The 18,175-nt window shown below is 40.7% G+C and overlaps 1 protein-coding gene across 3 annotated transcripts in view; it reads right to left on the bottom strand.

The window, feature by feature from the left end:
• Positions 1 to 5,791: 5,791 nt before the first annotated feature.
• The window catches only part of SLC39A11 (solute carrier family 39 member 11), a 386,037-nt gene continuing 373,653 nt past the window's right edge, over positions 5,792 to 18,175 (bottom strand). For all 3 annotated transcript variants that reach the window (XM_063293436.1, XM_063293437.1, XM_063293438.1), the window contains 3 exons: positions 17,463 to 17,561; positions 10,772 to 10,930; positions 5,792 to 7,391 (listed from right to left, as the gene is read on the bottom strand). In XM_063293436.1, the coding sequence (XP_063149506.1) occupies positions 7,313 to 7,391; positions 10,772 to 10,930; positions 17,463 to 17,561 (337 nt within the window). In that variant the 3' untranslated portion in view covers positions 5,792 to 7,312. The remainder of the gene's footprint in view (positions 7,392 to 10,771; positions 10,931 to 17,462; positions 17,562 to 18,175) is intronic.

Raw genomic sequence — 18,175 nt, 5'->3', positions numbered from 1 at the left:
ATCACTCCATCCTCACAGATGAGCCAAGATATTTTCCAGTGTGGAGCTCCTACTTGCATCCAAACTGAACAGATCTAAAAGGGTCAACCTTTTTAAATATAGACATCAATGCAAAATTACTAGAAAACATAACAGGGAAGCCTGGATATACTTCTAACTGAGCTGCTTCGATGCTTGCCATTATCTGCTGATCTTTGTGGCTTCTCTGATCAGAGGGAGTTTTCAGAGAGTGAAATTGCACCACCACATCTGAAGAAAGATGACTATGGCAAAAATAATATCTTGAATAGGCAATAAAGAGCAAACTGGGTGAGAAGTCAAAGGACAGGCTACAGTCATCCTTCTTGGCAAGCGTAAGCTTTAGTGGAATGAAGGCATGAATGGAAGGATGGCAGGGAGGTGGAAGAGAGATGGCTGTCTCTCCACTCATGAGTGCTTTTCTTCTTACAGCTATAGATCTCCCTGCCTGTTTTCATACCCCATCACAAGGCATCCCCCACATTTCCTAACTATTTAATTTGCTTAATAATTCAGGAGGATGGGGGTTCCCTATTGCCTGAATAGATGTGTTCCTCAGAATTGCAACAACCATGTGCAAAGCCATTAATCAGTATGACATGGTACAACAAAGGGACTGGGAAGGTATGAGAGCAAATTAATATATAGCCCCAACTTTTCCATGTACAACTCATGCACCATGTATTTTATTTGCACAAAATAGCTGCTGATGCTTCTTTAGTGAGTACATCAGCATAAAATGGAAGTTAATTTAAGGAATGCAAGGTGCTCTTCTTCAAGAATAAAGAAATCAGGTAACATAAGAAGGCCTAAAACAAATGTTCTTATATGCACCAAAGAGGTTGTTTCAGCTGAACTGAAGGTGGGGAGGTTAATTAGACATTTTCACAAAATGAGTGGGCCTTAAAGAGGGAGGTAGAAGGAAGAAAAGATTATACTAGAAACCATTACTAATTAAAATTACAAAAAATGTATTTGTACCAATAAATGATTTAAAAAATGTATGGCCGCTCATCTTAGACACAACTCTGGATGGCTCACAGCAATAATAAAACTACGAACCATAAAAAACGTAAGAACCATAAAAACCAAAACTAAAACCAAAAACTTAAAAAAAAGATACTATCTGCATTTCGGATGCCTTTTCTGGAACAGGAAAGCAATGTGTTGAATGGCCCTTTATTTGAACTTTGCAGTGCAGTTTGCTCCTCCAAAAATGTACATAAAAACTTACCTTTCTCAGGGAAAGTGAGCATAAAAATGCAGGAGTGCATGTGGAGAAACATTACATACATGTATAACATCTAATGCAGCAATGGGACAAATTATAAAACAAGCACAACAAAACGTGCCCTGTGTGTTCATCCTATAAATCAGTGTCTCTCATCCTTGGTGACTTTAAGATGCGTGAACCTCAACATGCTGGCTGGGGAATTGCCAAGGTTGAGAAACGCTGCTATAAATAAGAGAAGCTTATAGGATGACATGGAGCTAAGAAAAGTGCAGCCAACCCTGGCATGGAATGCAACAGTTCCCTGATTGCACGATGCCACTGCAGAGCAATAAGAACATGGGATTAGCTGGGGGAATGGGCCCAGGAAGAAAGAAATGATTTTATTAAACTGTTTACTTTTTTAAAACACTCAAAAGATAAGACTTGGGTCCAACCTGATGCCAATGGTGACTTTTTTTAAAAAGGTCAGCTTTACCCATTCCCTTGCCCTGAACTCTCAGAATCATGGTGTCTTTTCCTTCTTATTGGAAGTTTGTGTCTACAGAGAGAGACAGACAGACAGACAGAATAAGGATCCTAACAAATATTAAACTGTAATTTTATATTTATTTCAGCCCCAGTTAATGTATTTATACCCATGGATCCATTTTTTTTCAGATATTCAACACTTTTTCAGGAACAACATAAAATGTATCAGGAATATAAAAAACTGATGACCTCTGAGACCTTGATACAGTGCCATTGCAACTATCACTGGTAGTTTGCAAATTACCAAATAGCATTGACCAGAGCCTATTAACATGCATCATAAAAGAAATCTGTTGAATGAAAATCAATAAAACAATAGCAGCTCCTAGTTAGCAGCTAACTAAATGTGCAGCTTGCTTGGTAGCTAAGGTTCATTTTGAAGCCCCTGGCTTCATAACAGAGGGCATGAACTATGTCAGTGGTTCAGACCTCTGACACGCTCCTCCTAGATAAAACCTAGCATTGGGGTCTCCAACCTCACTGCCTCCCTCTCCCCTCTTGCTGGCTTTTGAAATAGCTGTGAATCCTCACTGGAGGGTTTTGAGTAGGACCTGAAGAGAAACAGAGTTATCTTTGACATCTGCTTTACTGAAAGAGTCAGCACGGGAGGGAAACAAATGCCTTCATGACCACACCTTAAAAGCAAATGAAAATTACAAGGAATATGGAGGAAAAGGCAACTAAAAAAAAACTGTTTACAATTGCCAGACACAATGCAGATAGCAATCAATAGTAAAGAAGAACCATTAGAAAAGTGGAAAGGGTGCTACATCTGCCCCCCACCCTCCCATCAACCCCTGGGTACCTATATTTTCTCCAATCTCCTGCCAAGATTGCAAAGTCACGGGTCTCTTGTCATGAAGCAAATAAAAGGGCACTCCCACTTAAGTTTCTAGTCAACCAGAAGTTGTCTCATGCATGACAGATGCAAGAACTATTATTGCCAGGATCCAAAGAAATAAGATCTGCATTTTCTGATCAAAGTTCTCCTTGGATATGATTATACTTGAGTAAGCTTCCTTGTAATATGTAGCCGTATCAGTGGGGGCAGAAAGTATGTGTCTTTGTGTCAAAGAAGCAGTTACAGATCAGATCACATACTGGCAATTAGCCAGTGCCAATCCCCAACATAACTGAAGCAGTTTTGATCCCAGATTATTTCTGCAGACCAGAGCCAGGTAAGCTTTTGATAGCCACATTTGGGGGCATCTCTAAATCAGGGGGATCCAAAGGATGGGTGTCAAAAAAGTCAAGGTGACAGCCACAACTACACAATAGAAATACACCCCCCTTTTTAATGCTTTGGTTGTGTAGTTGCAATCACCATCTTTAATTTTTACCCCCCACCCCACCCTTGCAGAGGCCCCTTGTCTAACTGATGCAATCAGTAGGGGCAAAAATGCTGTGACATCACTGAAAAGGGCAGAGATAGGACTTTAAGGATTCTTGTCTTCCTTTATTTTGCAAGAATTGGGCTTTGCTGGCTGGCCTGGTATGATAAACAAAAGCTTGTGCATCTTTCAGAGGTATTTTTATTCCAAAAAGGTATACAGTTGGGTCTGCTGCTGAAATTTAGGGGTGCAATTCTGGGAATAAGGAGTCTGTAAAACAAAAGCGGGGATTATTGGGACCTACATGCAACCTGAAGAGCTGCCTACCCATTGAAAACAAATGACACATTCGGTCTTTCTGAAAATATATACAAGTTGTAAAATCCTTCCATTCATTTACAGGGGTGATTGACTTGTGGCTCCAGAGCTGAATGCCACCCAGTTTTTCTTTTGTGGCAAAGTTCTGTCTAATCATGATTACTAAAAGTTCAGTGTCGTTTCTCATCATTTCAAGGACAAGCCCTAAAACTGGTATATTATAATTCAAAAACAAAGAAAACCCTTAATACCTCTCCCCAACTTGCCTTACTTGGTGACACTGAGGTCCCCCCTCCCATGTCAAGTGTTGGCCACCAAGAGTTTGCACCTCTACTTTAAATAAGCCATGGTCCTTTTCCTGTTGCTTGATGTCACTTTCAAGTTTGCACTGGAAATACTTCAATATTGCATGGGCAGAATCAGCTACTATTACTCATAAACATGTAAAGGAGACAGTCCTAAGAATGTGCGAGCCAAGAGAACCTTTGCCCTTGACTCGGGAGACAGATGCCTCTGTGTGTCTCACCTTTAATTGCTACTGTGCTGCCAAGCATCTAACAAAGAACATCTTAAAACCCCCAACAACTATGAACAGAAAGCATTTTGTCTCTGGGTTCCACCCCCAGAAACAGATTGGGTTAGCAGGTGAAATCATCCTCTCTTTATGAGCAGTGACTCAGGTACAACCATCTATTCTGGCTTCAGCATGAAGAGTGCCCTTGTCAGTTTTGTGCTGTGCTTTATGGCATCAGTTATAATAATAAGATGATTGTTTAGCTGCGTGCAAAACTCTCCTTGGCTATTCTTGTTCCTGCCTCCTCCCTAAAAACCACAACCACACTGCACTGCACCTTTCCTCCACCAACCCCCCTGCCTTAGGAGTAAACACCAAGTAGCCACATGAGATCCCATCGGGAAGAAGCTCCACCTCAGCCCAGGAAGAGCCATGCAGGCAGAAGCAGCCAGAGTCTGCTGACCCTGACAGACCTCCTCACTGACTCAGCAGCAAGGAGAGAGAAAAGAGGACAGGAAATAGTGTGGAAGGCAGTTCAACAGGCTGGCTGCAACCATCTTCTTTGCTCCTTTCTGGCCACGTTTCCTTAACCAAGAAGCAGGAGGGAATGTTGGCCTATAGATGCAGGACAAGAGGTTATTCCCTATGTTGCTTCTAGAGCAAATCTCACCCTTCTCATAGCTGTGAAGTGATTGAAGTTGTGGCTGGTTCCTCAGGCACATCCAGACCTTCTGGTAGCAAAGCACAAGGAACCAAGCAAGAAACCTCAGGGGTGTCTCCTGATTTTATCTCTGGCTTCAAAGGTTGGGGCTCAGAGAACATGTCACCCCATTCAAACAGACTATTAACTGAGATCAGCTGAAAGACTGTGATGAAGATTTCATTAAGAACTATTACTCTGTATCACACCTGTGCAATTTGTACCCCCAGCACTCTAAGATTGTGCCCTCAAATTTCCACAGCAAAATGGTCAGATTTTGGTGTTGCGAATAGAAGCAATGTGGTTCCCCAAAACTTCCTCTCTCATTTCCACCTTTAACTCCTCCAAAATCCCAAGAACACTGTAAAAAAAAAAAAATCAGCCAGAGCCCTTCCAGTGATATCACCACATCACTGGATGACCCAAGCCCTCCAGAAGTTGCTTTATTTAGAAGCCCCTAAACATTTCTCTATAACTTGTAAAATGAGAACATATGGTCCTGCAAAGCCTTCTGCATTAGTGAAGTTCTGCAAAGCAACCAACACAGGACAAATAGCCCAAATCATTTCAAGTTCCCTAGAACCTTAACCTTCCCTCAAACTAAAACTCCTTTTAGTTGCTTTTAACTTATTATGGAAGAACAAATCAAGAACACCAAATGTTACAGTCATGATAGGCATTTCAAGGGGTACAACTGGTAGAAAATTCTTTTCATTAGCTTTTCAGTTTGCAGCTCAAGGTAGAACAAGGAACATAGATAACATCTGTCACAGCTCTATAATGGAAGGAAGGGCCAGATGTTTTCTGGGGCCAGGAATGAAGGCTTTCTAATGAAAATGGTTCATTCTCCAACATGTCCTTTATAGATTGGAAGGCAGACTTGTTACAAATGCCACTAAACAATGTGAATTGACAGAATCAGCTTGGCTACATTGATTAAATGGACACTGGCTTATTATTTTTACAATAAAGCAGTAAGTGTCAATTACCAAATGGAGCATGGAGAGACATCAAAGTTCTGATAAACTCAAATTCATTTGAGACTGAATAGTAGTACCTACCAACAGGATGCTCAAGAGTCAGGAAAGTCAGAAAAAAGTAAGTGGGATGGAAATAGAAGAATAAAGAATTGACCCATCACGCCCACATACATTTTGGATCCCCCTTTTTATTCAGAATTTAAAATAAATCACTTCAATTACAAACATCATTCTGTACCAGGCTTTGTGCACAGTAACAAACCCCTTCCCCAAAATGAAGAAACAATTCCATATAATTTATTTAATTTCACTTATGAATACCTATTTGTTAGTGGAAGTTGCATGGTTCTTAGAAACCTTTACTCTAGAGTATTCACTTAGGCCCACATACAACCATCTTATATTCTGTCTCTCTTAGAACACTAGAATTGTGAGAAAAGCCCACTAATTACCACTATGGTAGGCTAGGAATAGGGCCACTATTGGCACTATTGATCCATTTGGCACTACTGATCCATTTGCATCTTCTAAAGAACCCCATTTTAACACCCGGGAAGAAGGATTTCAAGCACAATTCTTAAGGTTTCATTTGGAAGCATAGCTACTGGAGATGAAAAGCAAGCAGTCCTGAGTCAGAAGTACTGTACGTCACATACACATACTATATTCTCTTGCTGGATCTGTCAAATTGTCAAGTCCTTCAGTTATGTTCTGACTATACAGCCTCATGGATATATAGTATCTTCTTATACAAGGGCATTGGCACACACTTATGGTAGATTTGCCAGACTGTTAGAAAATTGATTTTTTTATATTAACGTCCCATCCTTATGCCCATCAGAAGGACAGAGCAATTCCTCAATATTTTTTTTTAACACAAGACTACTTCCCATTTATGCTCCAAAGGTGGAAAAATGTTTGGAACAGACACAGTATGTTATTGTTGGTTTAAACAATGAAAGAAAATTCTACTGCCTTTTGCAACTTGTGATGACAATCCAGAGTGCATTACAAAGAGACTCTGATCCACCTTCAGTGACTTACTGCTGAGAACTGTTTAGTATGAGATGAGTAAAGGGCACATTAACAACCCAGGCTTGCTCTCCAAGTAAACCTCCTAAGATTTTGTTTATGCTCCTGATTATTTAAAAAATACAATTTCTTTCAGCAACTTACAAAGCTAAATATTTCCAAATCCCTGAAGAAAAGACTCAACATACCCATCTTGTTGGTCACTGTGTGTCAATAGAAGCCTACAGTATACTGTAAGCCTTGAAGGTCTTTGAGGCTGCCCCACTCTGTTGGTCCATAAAACACAATACATACCGCAAAGACCATCAATCACAGATCACACTGGACAGTTACATGTATGGAAACCTGCCTCAACAATGAGAAGAATAAAAAACATCTTGAAACATCTTCATGATTGTGCTTCATACCAACAGCCTTGATGAAGCAGAAGTAATTGGGGGCAAAAGAACAAATGCAGAAAGAATCTTCCTGTGTTTCCCAATACTATCCACATATATATGAATAGTATTGTTTTAGAAATCAGTGTAATTAAATCAGTGCCAGCTCAGTTCTGTACAATAATGTAAAATACAATGGTCCAGCTGCAACTTCTTCTGTGCAATATCTCCCGTTTTGATATACTTTGAAGGTCAATTTGAGAAAATATATTATTTATTGTTATCCAAGTCCTACATCCAGGCACATCATAACCACAAATCCTAAGATGGCGGTCCAGGAAGCCAGCTTCCCATTGCCACTGAAAAGAAAAAGAAAAGGCAGTAAAGTTTTCTGTTTGCTAAGCATGAAGTTTTTCGAATTATTATTTATAGGACTTTAAAAAAAAACCTCCATTTGGAAGCAAAAAGATTTCCAAAACATATCCAGTGCTCAGGTTTCTTCTAAAAGTTTCTCTACCTTTCTTTCCAGTAAAAGAAAGAAAAGACTCATGTAAGCAGTTCATACTACAAGGAGTAAATTAATTCTTAAATATTTAGCTCCCAAAATTTTAAGGCCACCTGTGTTTCTCATATGTTTCACAGCAGTAGATCTACCATACTGCCTTATATTAACTTTGGGGCTTGGCTGGAGTAACAAATGAGTATTTCCTGCTTGGATTCTTGATTCTATCTTGATTCAAACACACACACATTTTCCTCGCTTCCATGAAGTAATTCTGGAATATTATATCTGTTGATACTGGAGTACTGACACAACAATACCCAGAATCAAGTTGTGTTATTATTAAGCCATTATAGCTAAGTGCACTGAGAAGTGATACAAAACTGAACGTGCACATTTGCTAACTGGAATCCTTCAAACGATCTGTGAAATTAAACTCATGGGTTCTGCACTTGTACAGTTTATTATTCATATGTTCCAAAGCCTAAGATTTGCTAACAGGAGCTTTACCCGACATGCAGCACTCATGTCTAAACCCTCAGTTCAGAAAATTATCAGAAGACATAATATCCTCTGACCTCAATGAGGAGGATAGGTGGATTCTATGAAGTCAAGATGACCACTTAGAGAGCCACAGTTACAAATAAGCAACCAGTTTCCTTCACCGTGGTCTCTGTGATTCACACTCATGGGTAACAATTATTCAAGTGGGTAAGATCAAGCAAGAATTGAAGACAGAACAGTCCTTTCAAATGTAGCATCCTTCCAATCTACAACGTTGGAGAGATGTGGAAGGTTGCAGCACTGTAGATGTTAGATAATGGTTCTGCTTTCAGAGATACAGCTGATAATAAGACTGCTCCTGTGAGTGGTCTGTGCTGAATGAGGATGCTTAGACAAATCATAAGAAAGCCATTCGTGATCCATTTGTAACCCATTTGACTGTGATACGCTGGCTCTGGTTTTCCTTAACCACTATAGAAAACAAACAACTGAGGATCCTTCCTAAATAAAGTGGTCTACTGAATGTGAAATATAATTGCTGATTCTTTAGTTGAATCTGGTCAAGTGCTGATGACGTTGGATCCTCAGACTAGATGAAAGATGTGATTTTTCGAAGTTAATTGCTGATCCTAGCTGCTCCAATAGTGTATTCTGGATATGAGAGTAGAAAGTCACCAATGCAGGGGCAATAAATAGGTAATAATCTAAGTAGGGACCTGTACTTGTGGCTGGGATAAATAGAGAGCATGAGATAATGAGTTGTTCCTAGGATAAAGGAAAGTAGTGCCCTCAGACATGAATGAGGATGAAGCTGGGGACCATAAGGTTGTAGGCTAGCATAGAATCATGTTGCTAATAATGTGTGATAGGTGAAAGTAGACACAAATCAAGGCTGCATCTAGAACTGTGGCTGAACAGGAAGATTTGAAGCCAAGGACCAGATGGTTTGGGAAAGCTTGATATTGGTGGAATCAAACAGGAATCAAGGAAGACCAAGGGTATGTGTAGATGCCTCTGATGTCACAAACTTCTTTCTCTGAAGAATATAAAATTGTGCTCAGACTTGGACCTGTCAAGAAGTCTTCATCTCATCTGGATCACAAGTATTGAGCAGCCAATAGCTACTTAGTCCACTCTTTGCTGGTTCTGCATACATCATCACTGCCTGTCAAGGCTGTATGTCCATTCTAGACTAGGGTTTTGCTTAATTTTCAAATATCCATGTTCTGAGTTCCGAAGAGTGATTTTGGTAAGCCTGTTTAGTAAAGATCTGACACTGTGAGTGTTACATGCTCCTTACTCAAGTAAATGAGGCATTATAGCTGCTTACTGCTATACTTCTGGCACTTTCTAAATGGCATGCCATACAGTTTGGGGGCAAGCCAAGACTATAGTGGGAATGAGAAATGAGGAAATATCATTGCGACAGTCAAAAGAGAACTGAGGGTCGGAGTAGGAATCCTACAGAAATATATAGTGAATAGTACATGTTGTCTGGATTTTATGCTGATACCTGCATTTTTACAGTATATGTTGCTTGTTTCTTGATTATTTAGGATGGTTATAGTTTTATGATATTGGTTATTTTTGGTTGGATCTTAATTGATCGTTGCTTTTGTAAACTATCGTGAGCTGGTTTTGCAAGGTGCATGTGGTATAAAAATCTGGCAGAAAAATGAAATGAAATAAAAAAAGAAAAGATAAAAATCAATCAATCGAATAAAAGTCATGGAGAGCTCCCATCAAAAATCTTAACATTTTCAAAGGCTGTGGCACAGATACAGAACCTATGAACAAACATTGCAGAGATCATGATGAGATTAAGTTTTGCCATCTAACTCAACTTGACATTCAAGGGCAAAGCATGGCTTTGAAAACAAAAGGGGTAGAAGGAATACAGAGCTAAACTCTCATCTTCCACCCTGCATTTACTTCCTGTACCCTCGTCTCCTGAGGAAAGTTTGTCCTTTTTTGCTGGATTATTACTATTGCTTAAGTTGTATTTTTATTCCCCACCTCCTCAACATGCTCAGAAGGTTCTACATCTATTTGGGTCCTCTCACCGTATCATCACATGCCTAAGATCAAACACAAAATATCATGGCTGAGTGTTGAATTTGCAATCTTGGTTACAATCTTGTATTCTGATCTTTACAATGTATTGGCTTGCAGAGAAGTGAATCCACTGGAGAGGGGGGAAAACTATCAAGAGTAGGTATGAAGGAAAACCTAAAACCTAAAACAAAAAAAACCTTTGAAAACTTGTCTTTGGTTCCAGCCCTGGGGTTGATGTTTATTGTTTGTCTAAGGGCCCTGCTCTGTTTTGTTGATTTTCTTATTGGATCATTTTAGTGCGGGCTGTCTGTCTGATTTAATCTTTTTAGCTGTTTTTAAGGGTTTTTCTAGTATTGTATGCTACTCAGAGTCCATTGGAATTGGGTGGCCACCAAAAAATTTAAATAAGTAAACAAACAAACAAACAAATCTGTGAATAGGCTAGGAGGTTTAACAATTTCACTAATATGCACAATTTCCTTTTAAAAACCAGTCTCCCAGAACCTCTATTTTTAAGGAGACTAGTCCCCTAAGAATTTTAAAAAAAAACCCTCAAAAAGTTTTCTGCAAAAACTGATAGAAGAACATTCTTCTTCCGATTGCATTAGATTAGATTTAACTCTACCTCAAGGATTTTGAAGTTAAAGTTGATCAGATGCAAAGAAATCAGGTCCTCACCTGATCTGTGCTTCTGGGACGATGTCATCCATCACCACGTATACCATTGCCCCGGCAGCAAAAGCCAAAGCATACGGGAGGAGAGGCTCTGCCAGCACCATGGCAAAAGCTCCGAAGATGCCAGCTAGGGGCTCCACCATGCCACTTAACTGCCCATACCTGTAAAGCAAGCAGAACAAAAGCTCACTCAAGAACCTTTAGGCAACAAGGAGGATCCCTCTCCTTCCACGTGCAATGATTTGTTTTCCCCCTCAACTGTCACCCTTTGGAGAGCTCAGAGTCAACACTGAATCAGCTCTTCCTCTTCTCCCTGCCAGGTTCTTCTCTGGGGTCAGGACAAGGGATGTTTATCAGCCCTTGAAAAACAAACAGAAGCTCTTCCAAGTCATTCTTGAGCAAACACAGCAGAAGATCATCCTCTTCCTTTAGACTAAGAGGTGACCAAAGGCTGTGGATGAAAGAGGAGAACGTCAGGCAGCCCACTGCCTTTTCCTCTCTCCTGCCTCAGCATGTAAGAGTCCTTGTTTATTTGGTCCACTCGGCTTCTATACAAAACTTTCAGGAGGTCAAAGGCTCCATGTCTCTTTGGAGACCCAAGAATTCAAACACACATATAAGCCATACAACAGGAATACCTTTGAGCAGAGATGGAGCAAACTACGATTTGTACACTGTCTGAGATGGATGGATTTTTTCCCCCAAAGTGACCCTGTTTACAGAACTTGACAAGAACATCTCCCTATAGGCACTGCTAGGTCCACTCTATAAGGCACTGGTGATCTGCCATGCAATGGGGAATCCCAGCACTCCAAGTTTCCAGTTTATTTTCTTTAAATGTTTTAGCGGGAGATATTCAATATACAGCTATCTTATTATGCTGAGCACACTAAAATAGCTCCCCAAGACAGGGAGGGTTTAAAGAGCAAGCATATCAACTGCTATCAAAGTAGTTCTCGGTAAGACAGCATTGGACACTTGTGGGGTGGGCATTCATGGAGGCAGGGTTGGTTGTAACCCTTGAACTTCATCCTTCAGTACCACAAAGAGGGGCACAGCTGTAGGCAGCCAGGCTGAAATATGTTAAGATGCTTCCTTAAAGCTGGGCAATGTTGCTGCAAAACACTTCCCGTTAGAGATACAAACTGGGCAGGGGTGTGTTACAACCCTTAGGTGGTAGCCAGACTGGGTTGTAAATCAATGGGAATTTCCTTAAGGTGCTTCCTGCTGTGGCCTCCTTGTATGGCTGAAACCCCACACTGGCAAGCAGGGGCAGCTTCTTTCCCCACCCCATCCCCCCGGCAAGGAAACCTTGTTTAAGAGTATGTAACTTGGCTAAAAGAGAATACTCTGGGGGCCTAACCTCCTCCTGGTTTTGCTTATCCATCATACTGCTGGGTACAAATGTGGAGGTAGTAACAGCACCCGACAGCTCCCAGGTTCATGGCCTTGGCTTTTTCACCTCCAGAGAAGGGAAAAGTGGTTTTGAAATTCAGCCCAAGAGAGACAGGAAAGGAAGCCCTTCCCTTGCTGTCCCATAAATGCAACAAAAACAGAGCACAGTCTACAGAAGTGATTGTATTAGCATTTTATTGCCCTGTGGCTTTCTGAGAACAAGACAGGTGAAAGAGATTTGTTCTTTAGAACTACACTTTCCTGGTAACAGTTTGCAAGCTTTCAAGCTACAAAGAGATCTTTGCAAAGATGAGAGATTGTAAACATGGCTTTGCTTAGAAATAATGTATGCAATCTTACAAACTGAAATACTTGGCTGACTTTGTGTTCTATGGTCACCTTGGGAACCTTGTGAATGGCACAACCTTGGAATGCAAACAGGTTTGTATGTAATATATACAGGGGGAGAGCTCTAGGGATATTTGTTTATTCAATGTGATGCCGCCCAGCTCTATTTGACAATAGAAAAACAAACATCAATACATATTCCCTCCTTGTATCTCTTTAGATACTTGGTATTTGATCTTTAAGTACACTCTATCCCAAGTGCAGATAACACCAGTTAAAACAGAAAGGAGAATAACCCATGATGGTAATGCCAGAGCCATCAAGAGCCTCCATCATGGTACTGGATTCTAAAAACAACGTATTTCTCACTTGTGCATCCACAGACACATCCACACAGGTTTGGGAAAGGCTTGCTTGCCTATGAACTTTTCTTTGTGACCTGGCCAGGGATGTTTTGCTGCTTGAAGCTAACTCCGTCCAAGATGACACTCTGTGAAGCCATGATGGTGCCTGAAAAAGCAAGGTGTCCTTTTTCATGGCCTGGGGTAAATGCTGAACAGCTTCCACAGAGCAAGCCAGGGAACAGACTCATTAGCTGCCCAAGGTAATGGCTGGAGATTAAAAGTAAGATTACTGAATGTGGCATGGGCAAATGTTGCTCTCCAAATCTAAAGTCTCTCAAAATAACCAAAACAAACCATTTTTCAAATACCCTAAAAATCATTTGAACCAGAAATGAGACATGAAAAAAGAAGGATGTATGGAAACTGTGGAAAATGTGATGTTTCTCCTAGACCATTTGCTTTAACAACAGACTATAGCCAAGCCACCTCTCTTCCATAGATGTCTGGGAGTGTGCAGTGTGCAGAATGCTTGTCAAGAACAACCCATGGTATTCCCTTAATGACAGCTGCCAGATCACGTAGACTTTCAGGATCAGTAGAAGGGGTACAGAAAGATTGGTGTGAAAACCAGCAATACTTCTACTTGGTAAGCCTTTTGTATATTATTCTCCTGCAATATATAGTCTTTGCTTGCTTATATTAATGTCCTGTTCAGACTATGAGATGGCCAGGCAGAATAACTATTAAGATCCTTATTTACAATAACTATTTACAACACCAAAAAGTCCTTGTAATAGATTAGGCAATGCAATTCAATCAAGTCCACCCAGGCAGTAAAGGACAACCAGGCAATGCTGCAAGTTCAGATTGTGGCAAAACAGTGAGGCAGAACTCAGCTATTTCTCTTATCGAAGCTGAAAGACTCAGTGGAGCTAGAGTGCGTGGCAAGGAGGAGGCTTGAGGTACGGGTCTGCAAACGGGCACACAGGTTGGACTCGACTGAAACACAGAGGCTAGATGAGGCTGGACTGGAGCATCTAAGCAAGGCTTGGATCTGGAGACAAGGCTGGACTTGGCTGAAGTGTCAAGGCAAGGCTCAGATCTGGAGACAATGCTGGGCTTGGCAGGAACGTCACAACGATACTTGGGACTGGAGGCAAGACCAAATCGTGTTGGAGCGACGAGGCAAGGCTTGGAACTGGATGTGAGGCTGTGCTCAGCAGGAATGGCAAGGAGAGACTCGACTGGAGTGGCATGTGCAGAAAGCAGGTCCGCAACGACAGAAAGCGCTGGCTCTGGTTCCACGCTGGCTACAGGCAAGGCTTCCGACTGGTGCAAGGACTCTTCTGCAGATGCTGTGAGCTCAAAGGATCGGTTGTCTCTGGCAGCTTGCTCTTGGCGCGTCTGCCTCTGAACATGATCCTTTCCATGCCTTTTCTCACCTGCAGCCAATTGGGCTGCCCTTTGATTCACACGCTTCTCTGCTCATCTTCCTCGAGCACTGATTGGAGGATTTAATTTCCCTCCGAAGTTTGTCCAATCAGTGTCTCTAGTTTCTCCTGCTCTGCTGAGTCACTTCTGGTCTTTATTTTTTCAAATCCTTCCTGATAAATTTCATTTTCCCCTTCTGACTCAAGATAAGTTTCGTTTTCAGAGTCAGACGCAGGCTCAAATCTCACAATTAGGTTGATTCACATGACCCTCCCTGCTTCTATCAGACACGTGTTACATATGCTGTCATACAGCATAACTCCAAAATGGGTCTTTGAGTGAACCACTGAACCTTTGAATGAATCTTTGAGTGCACAACATCTCCTAATCTGGTGCTATCTGAATCAACAAACCAGAGTAGTGACTACCCACATTGGCTGGTGAATCAACAGCAACCAAATGATTAGGTTGATAAAGCAATGCTCTTCACAGAAAGACTACAACAATTTGAGCTTTTTAGCTTAGACAAAGGACTGTAAGGAGCATCACTGTCGTGAGTACTGATGGTGAGCAGGAGGGGGCCCCTATCCAGGGGGAAAAATGCATGCGTAGTTTAGAGGCTTTGAACGTCCCTTCAAAGAAACTCAGAGCAGAGCTGCCTTGAGTTTTGGGTTTATCTGTGTGGGTTTCCCATGGTCTTTCAGTTTGGGAGGATTTTCTGTCTACTAGAGTAGTTCAATAAACACTAGAGACCAAGATACTGTCTTGACAATCCTAAACTAGTGGGGTTTACAGATGCAGATTGGGCAGAAGACATTACTGACCATAAATCCACTAGTGGGTATGTATTTTTCTATGGGGGTGGAGCAGTAAGTTGGGGAAGCCATAAGTAAGCTACAGTTGCACATTCATCCACAGAGGTGGAGTATGTGTCAGCAGCAGAAGCATGCAAAGAGGTTTCATGGCTCAAGCTACCACTTGAAGACATGGGAATAGAAGAATCTATCCCTATTCAGGTCTACGAAGACAACCAAAGTTGTATTAGACTCTCACAGTCAGAAAAGATTAATGGGAGAACTAAACATGTTCCTTGTGGGACAATAGTCTAGTCTGACTATGCCTTGCTCTTGCAAGTCTTTTACTACATAATACTTAACATCAATGTGTTTAGTTCTCTCATTAATCTTTTCTGACTGTGAGAGTCTGAGACACGCTAACTTGAGAAGGGGTGTTAGAATTATCAGGGGTCAACTCAGCATTGTCTCACAAGCATAGTAAGGGGGTTTCTCTAGTAGACGTATTTATTTATTTTATTTATATTTCAAATTTCTATCACTGCCCATCTCTCCCGAAAAGGGGATTCTGTTGTCTCTAGTGTGCTTGTGGGATGTCACATGGGTCACCTGATTTCCACTTCCTCCTTCTTCTTGGGTTTTGGGGATTAACAATTGCCATTATCCTTCTGGCACACATGCAAGCAGGAGGTGCTGCAGAATGCAGCTCTTGTCCTCTTTCATCTCGCTTGCACACAGACATTTCTATTCCACGTAGAAATGTGTCTACAAAGAACCAGTGATAAGTGTTTTCTACAATGAATCTATTGTATCCAGATCTACTGAATAAAAGTAAGCTATCTCTATTTTTCTACATCTAACTACTATGTGAAGACTGAATTTATTTCTGAACGTAATTAAACTTAATGTGCAAGTTCTTTTTTGGTTCACGCTTCTACTCTGCAAGATTGCTGTTAGCTGCTTGGAGTTCTTTTATTAACCTTTAAAAACTCCCTCAGCTATCACCTTCCATTCCAGGCTCCCAAGCTTCCCAAATCCACCCAGTCAACAGAATGATGAACTATGTGGACCTATGGCCAAATCCCACAGTGTTTTTCTACAAATTCTTATGTTATTGGTCTAAAACATCTAGAGGGCATTCAATTGGTGAAGGTTGATATTGAGCCCCTTCTCTTCACCAAAAGGTTTCTGACTAGTGTAGCATGCAGATACATTGTCAGGTGTATGGGAGAGCAGCTTGGGGGCTTTGGAGAATGTGTGGTTGTTGCAGTTATTATAATTCAAGTTTATTTATGGATGAAAATCAAAATTTCAAATGCAATACTGTTGGATAAAACTGGGGAGGGGGGCAAAGATTAGGAAATTAATAGGCTTACAGAGCAACCAGAGAGAATAAACCAGCATTACAGGATGTGTGTAAAACGTAAGGGAGCACCAAGGGATTTTGGAGGAAGCCCTTCACATGAGCCCTCGGATGTAGTTTAACCAGAGACTCATTGAAGCATTAGAATTTGGGCTTTATGATCAGTAACCAAAGACTAGCTACTGTTTTTTGAGTATTTTGAACTATAACTCTCACAATTCACTGTCACTGACCATGATGATTAGAGCTAATAGAAGCTGAAGTCCAAAACATTTGGAGGTTACCCAACTGTCTAACTTTATCAAAAGTATTTCCTGAGTTGATAAGGTCTGGATCAGTTGAGAGTCAAAATGAAGCCCAAGACTGACAGCAATAGTAAATCTAAAGAAAACTTTCTCATATTGCTCATGTTCATATCCATGAAGACATGCCAAAACATGCTCTCATCCAGGAAGACAGCAAGAAATGCACTAATAAGCAAGCTGAGCCCCACTCTTCTTCAACAGAAGCCTCTATAAATAAAAAGCAGAAGAATTCAGTGTGACCCAGCAGTTTATTTCATTCCTGGGCAGCAAATGCTATGAGAAAAATTGGCAAATTCTCCCTCATTTGTACTGTTCACCCATGAACTAAGCATTTGAGAAAAATGATTCCTTTTGCATGGAGCATCTCAGAAAAGAGGAGACTGTACTGCTATTGCTTTTTTTGAACTTTAGATCATCAACTGTAGCTGTCCTTTATCCTTCAATTTGTTAAAAGGCTAGGATCAGTGCCTTCAATCAAGTTTTAAAATGGCAGGGAATTTGCATTTGCACAAGAGGCTCTTCAGAGACCACAGAATTGGCCCATGTAATAAAAAGTTTGAGAACTACTAACAGAAATAGCAGCATTTTCCTTGCATTAGGTATATAGTATGACTCAAAGCCATTTTCATTGGAGTATTTTTATTTCTACTATTAAATCAGATAACAGCAAAGAAAACCCAAAGAAAAACCTGAGTAACAATTTGACTGACTTACCAGAATGCTCTCCATGTTGAAAATCCAGCCCCATGCAAGGGAAGGCTGACAGCCAGTCCTTCTGGAAAATTCTGAATTCCAATCCCAATTGCTAAATTCCTGTATGAATAAAATGAAAGAGATTTATACAACATTGATGCTTGTGTAAGGATGGGGAAAAAAAAATAGTGGGATTGTCCTCTCCTGGAAAAGAAATCCTTATGATTAAACACATCTCTTTAATGTCAATGTTTTTAGCCCTTGAGGCCTAATGTAATCACTAATGCTTGGCATCCAGCTCATGGTTTTCATCTTCAAAGTGTTCCTCAACTTAGCATTGCCTCTAGGAGGCAAAGAGACATAGAGGTGGGTGGAGAGAAGACTTGTCAAAAAGAAGTAAGTTTAAAATAGCTAACTCTGTTGAATTCCAAAGTGCTGAAACACACACCAAAGACACCCCCACAACAAAAAGGGGAAAAAAAACCTGGTGGCCGTATTTTGTAAATTCTTGGGAAGTCCTGAAAATCTTGAGTTAAAAAAGGGAAGTTGCAGCCATAGAAGGTGTAAATAAATTAATACACCAATTTCAAATACAATTGAGCATCAGGAATGCCAATGGAGTGTCTGAATGAGATGATTCAATTTTATTTATTTATTTATCAAATTTTATCACCGCCCATCTCCCCCTCAAAGGTGGGACTCTGGGCAGTTTACAATAAAGCATAGTTACAATT

The sequence above is a fragment of the Candoia aspera genome, chromosome 2 (genome assembly GCF_035149785.1).
Source record: "Candoia aspera isolate rCanAsp1 chromosome 2, rCanAsp1.hap2, whole genome shotgun sequence".
Classification (NCBI taxonomy): Eukaryota; Metazoa; Chordata; class Lepidosauria; order Squamata; family Boidae; genus Candoia; species Candoia aspera.
The sequence above is the reverse complement of the archived record's forward strand: the minus strand, read 5'-3'. Positions and strand labels throughout refer to the sequence as shown.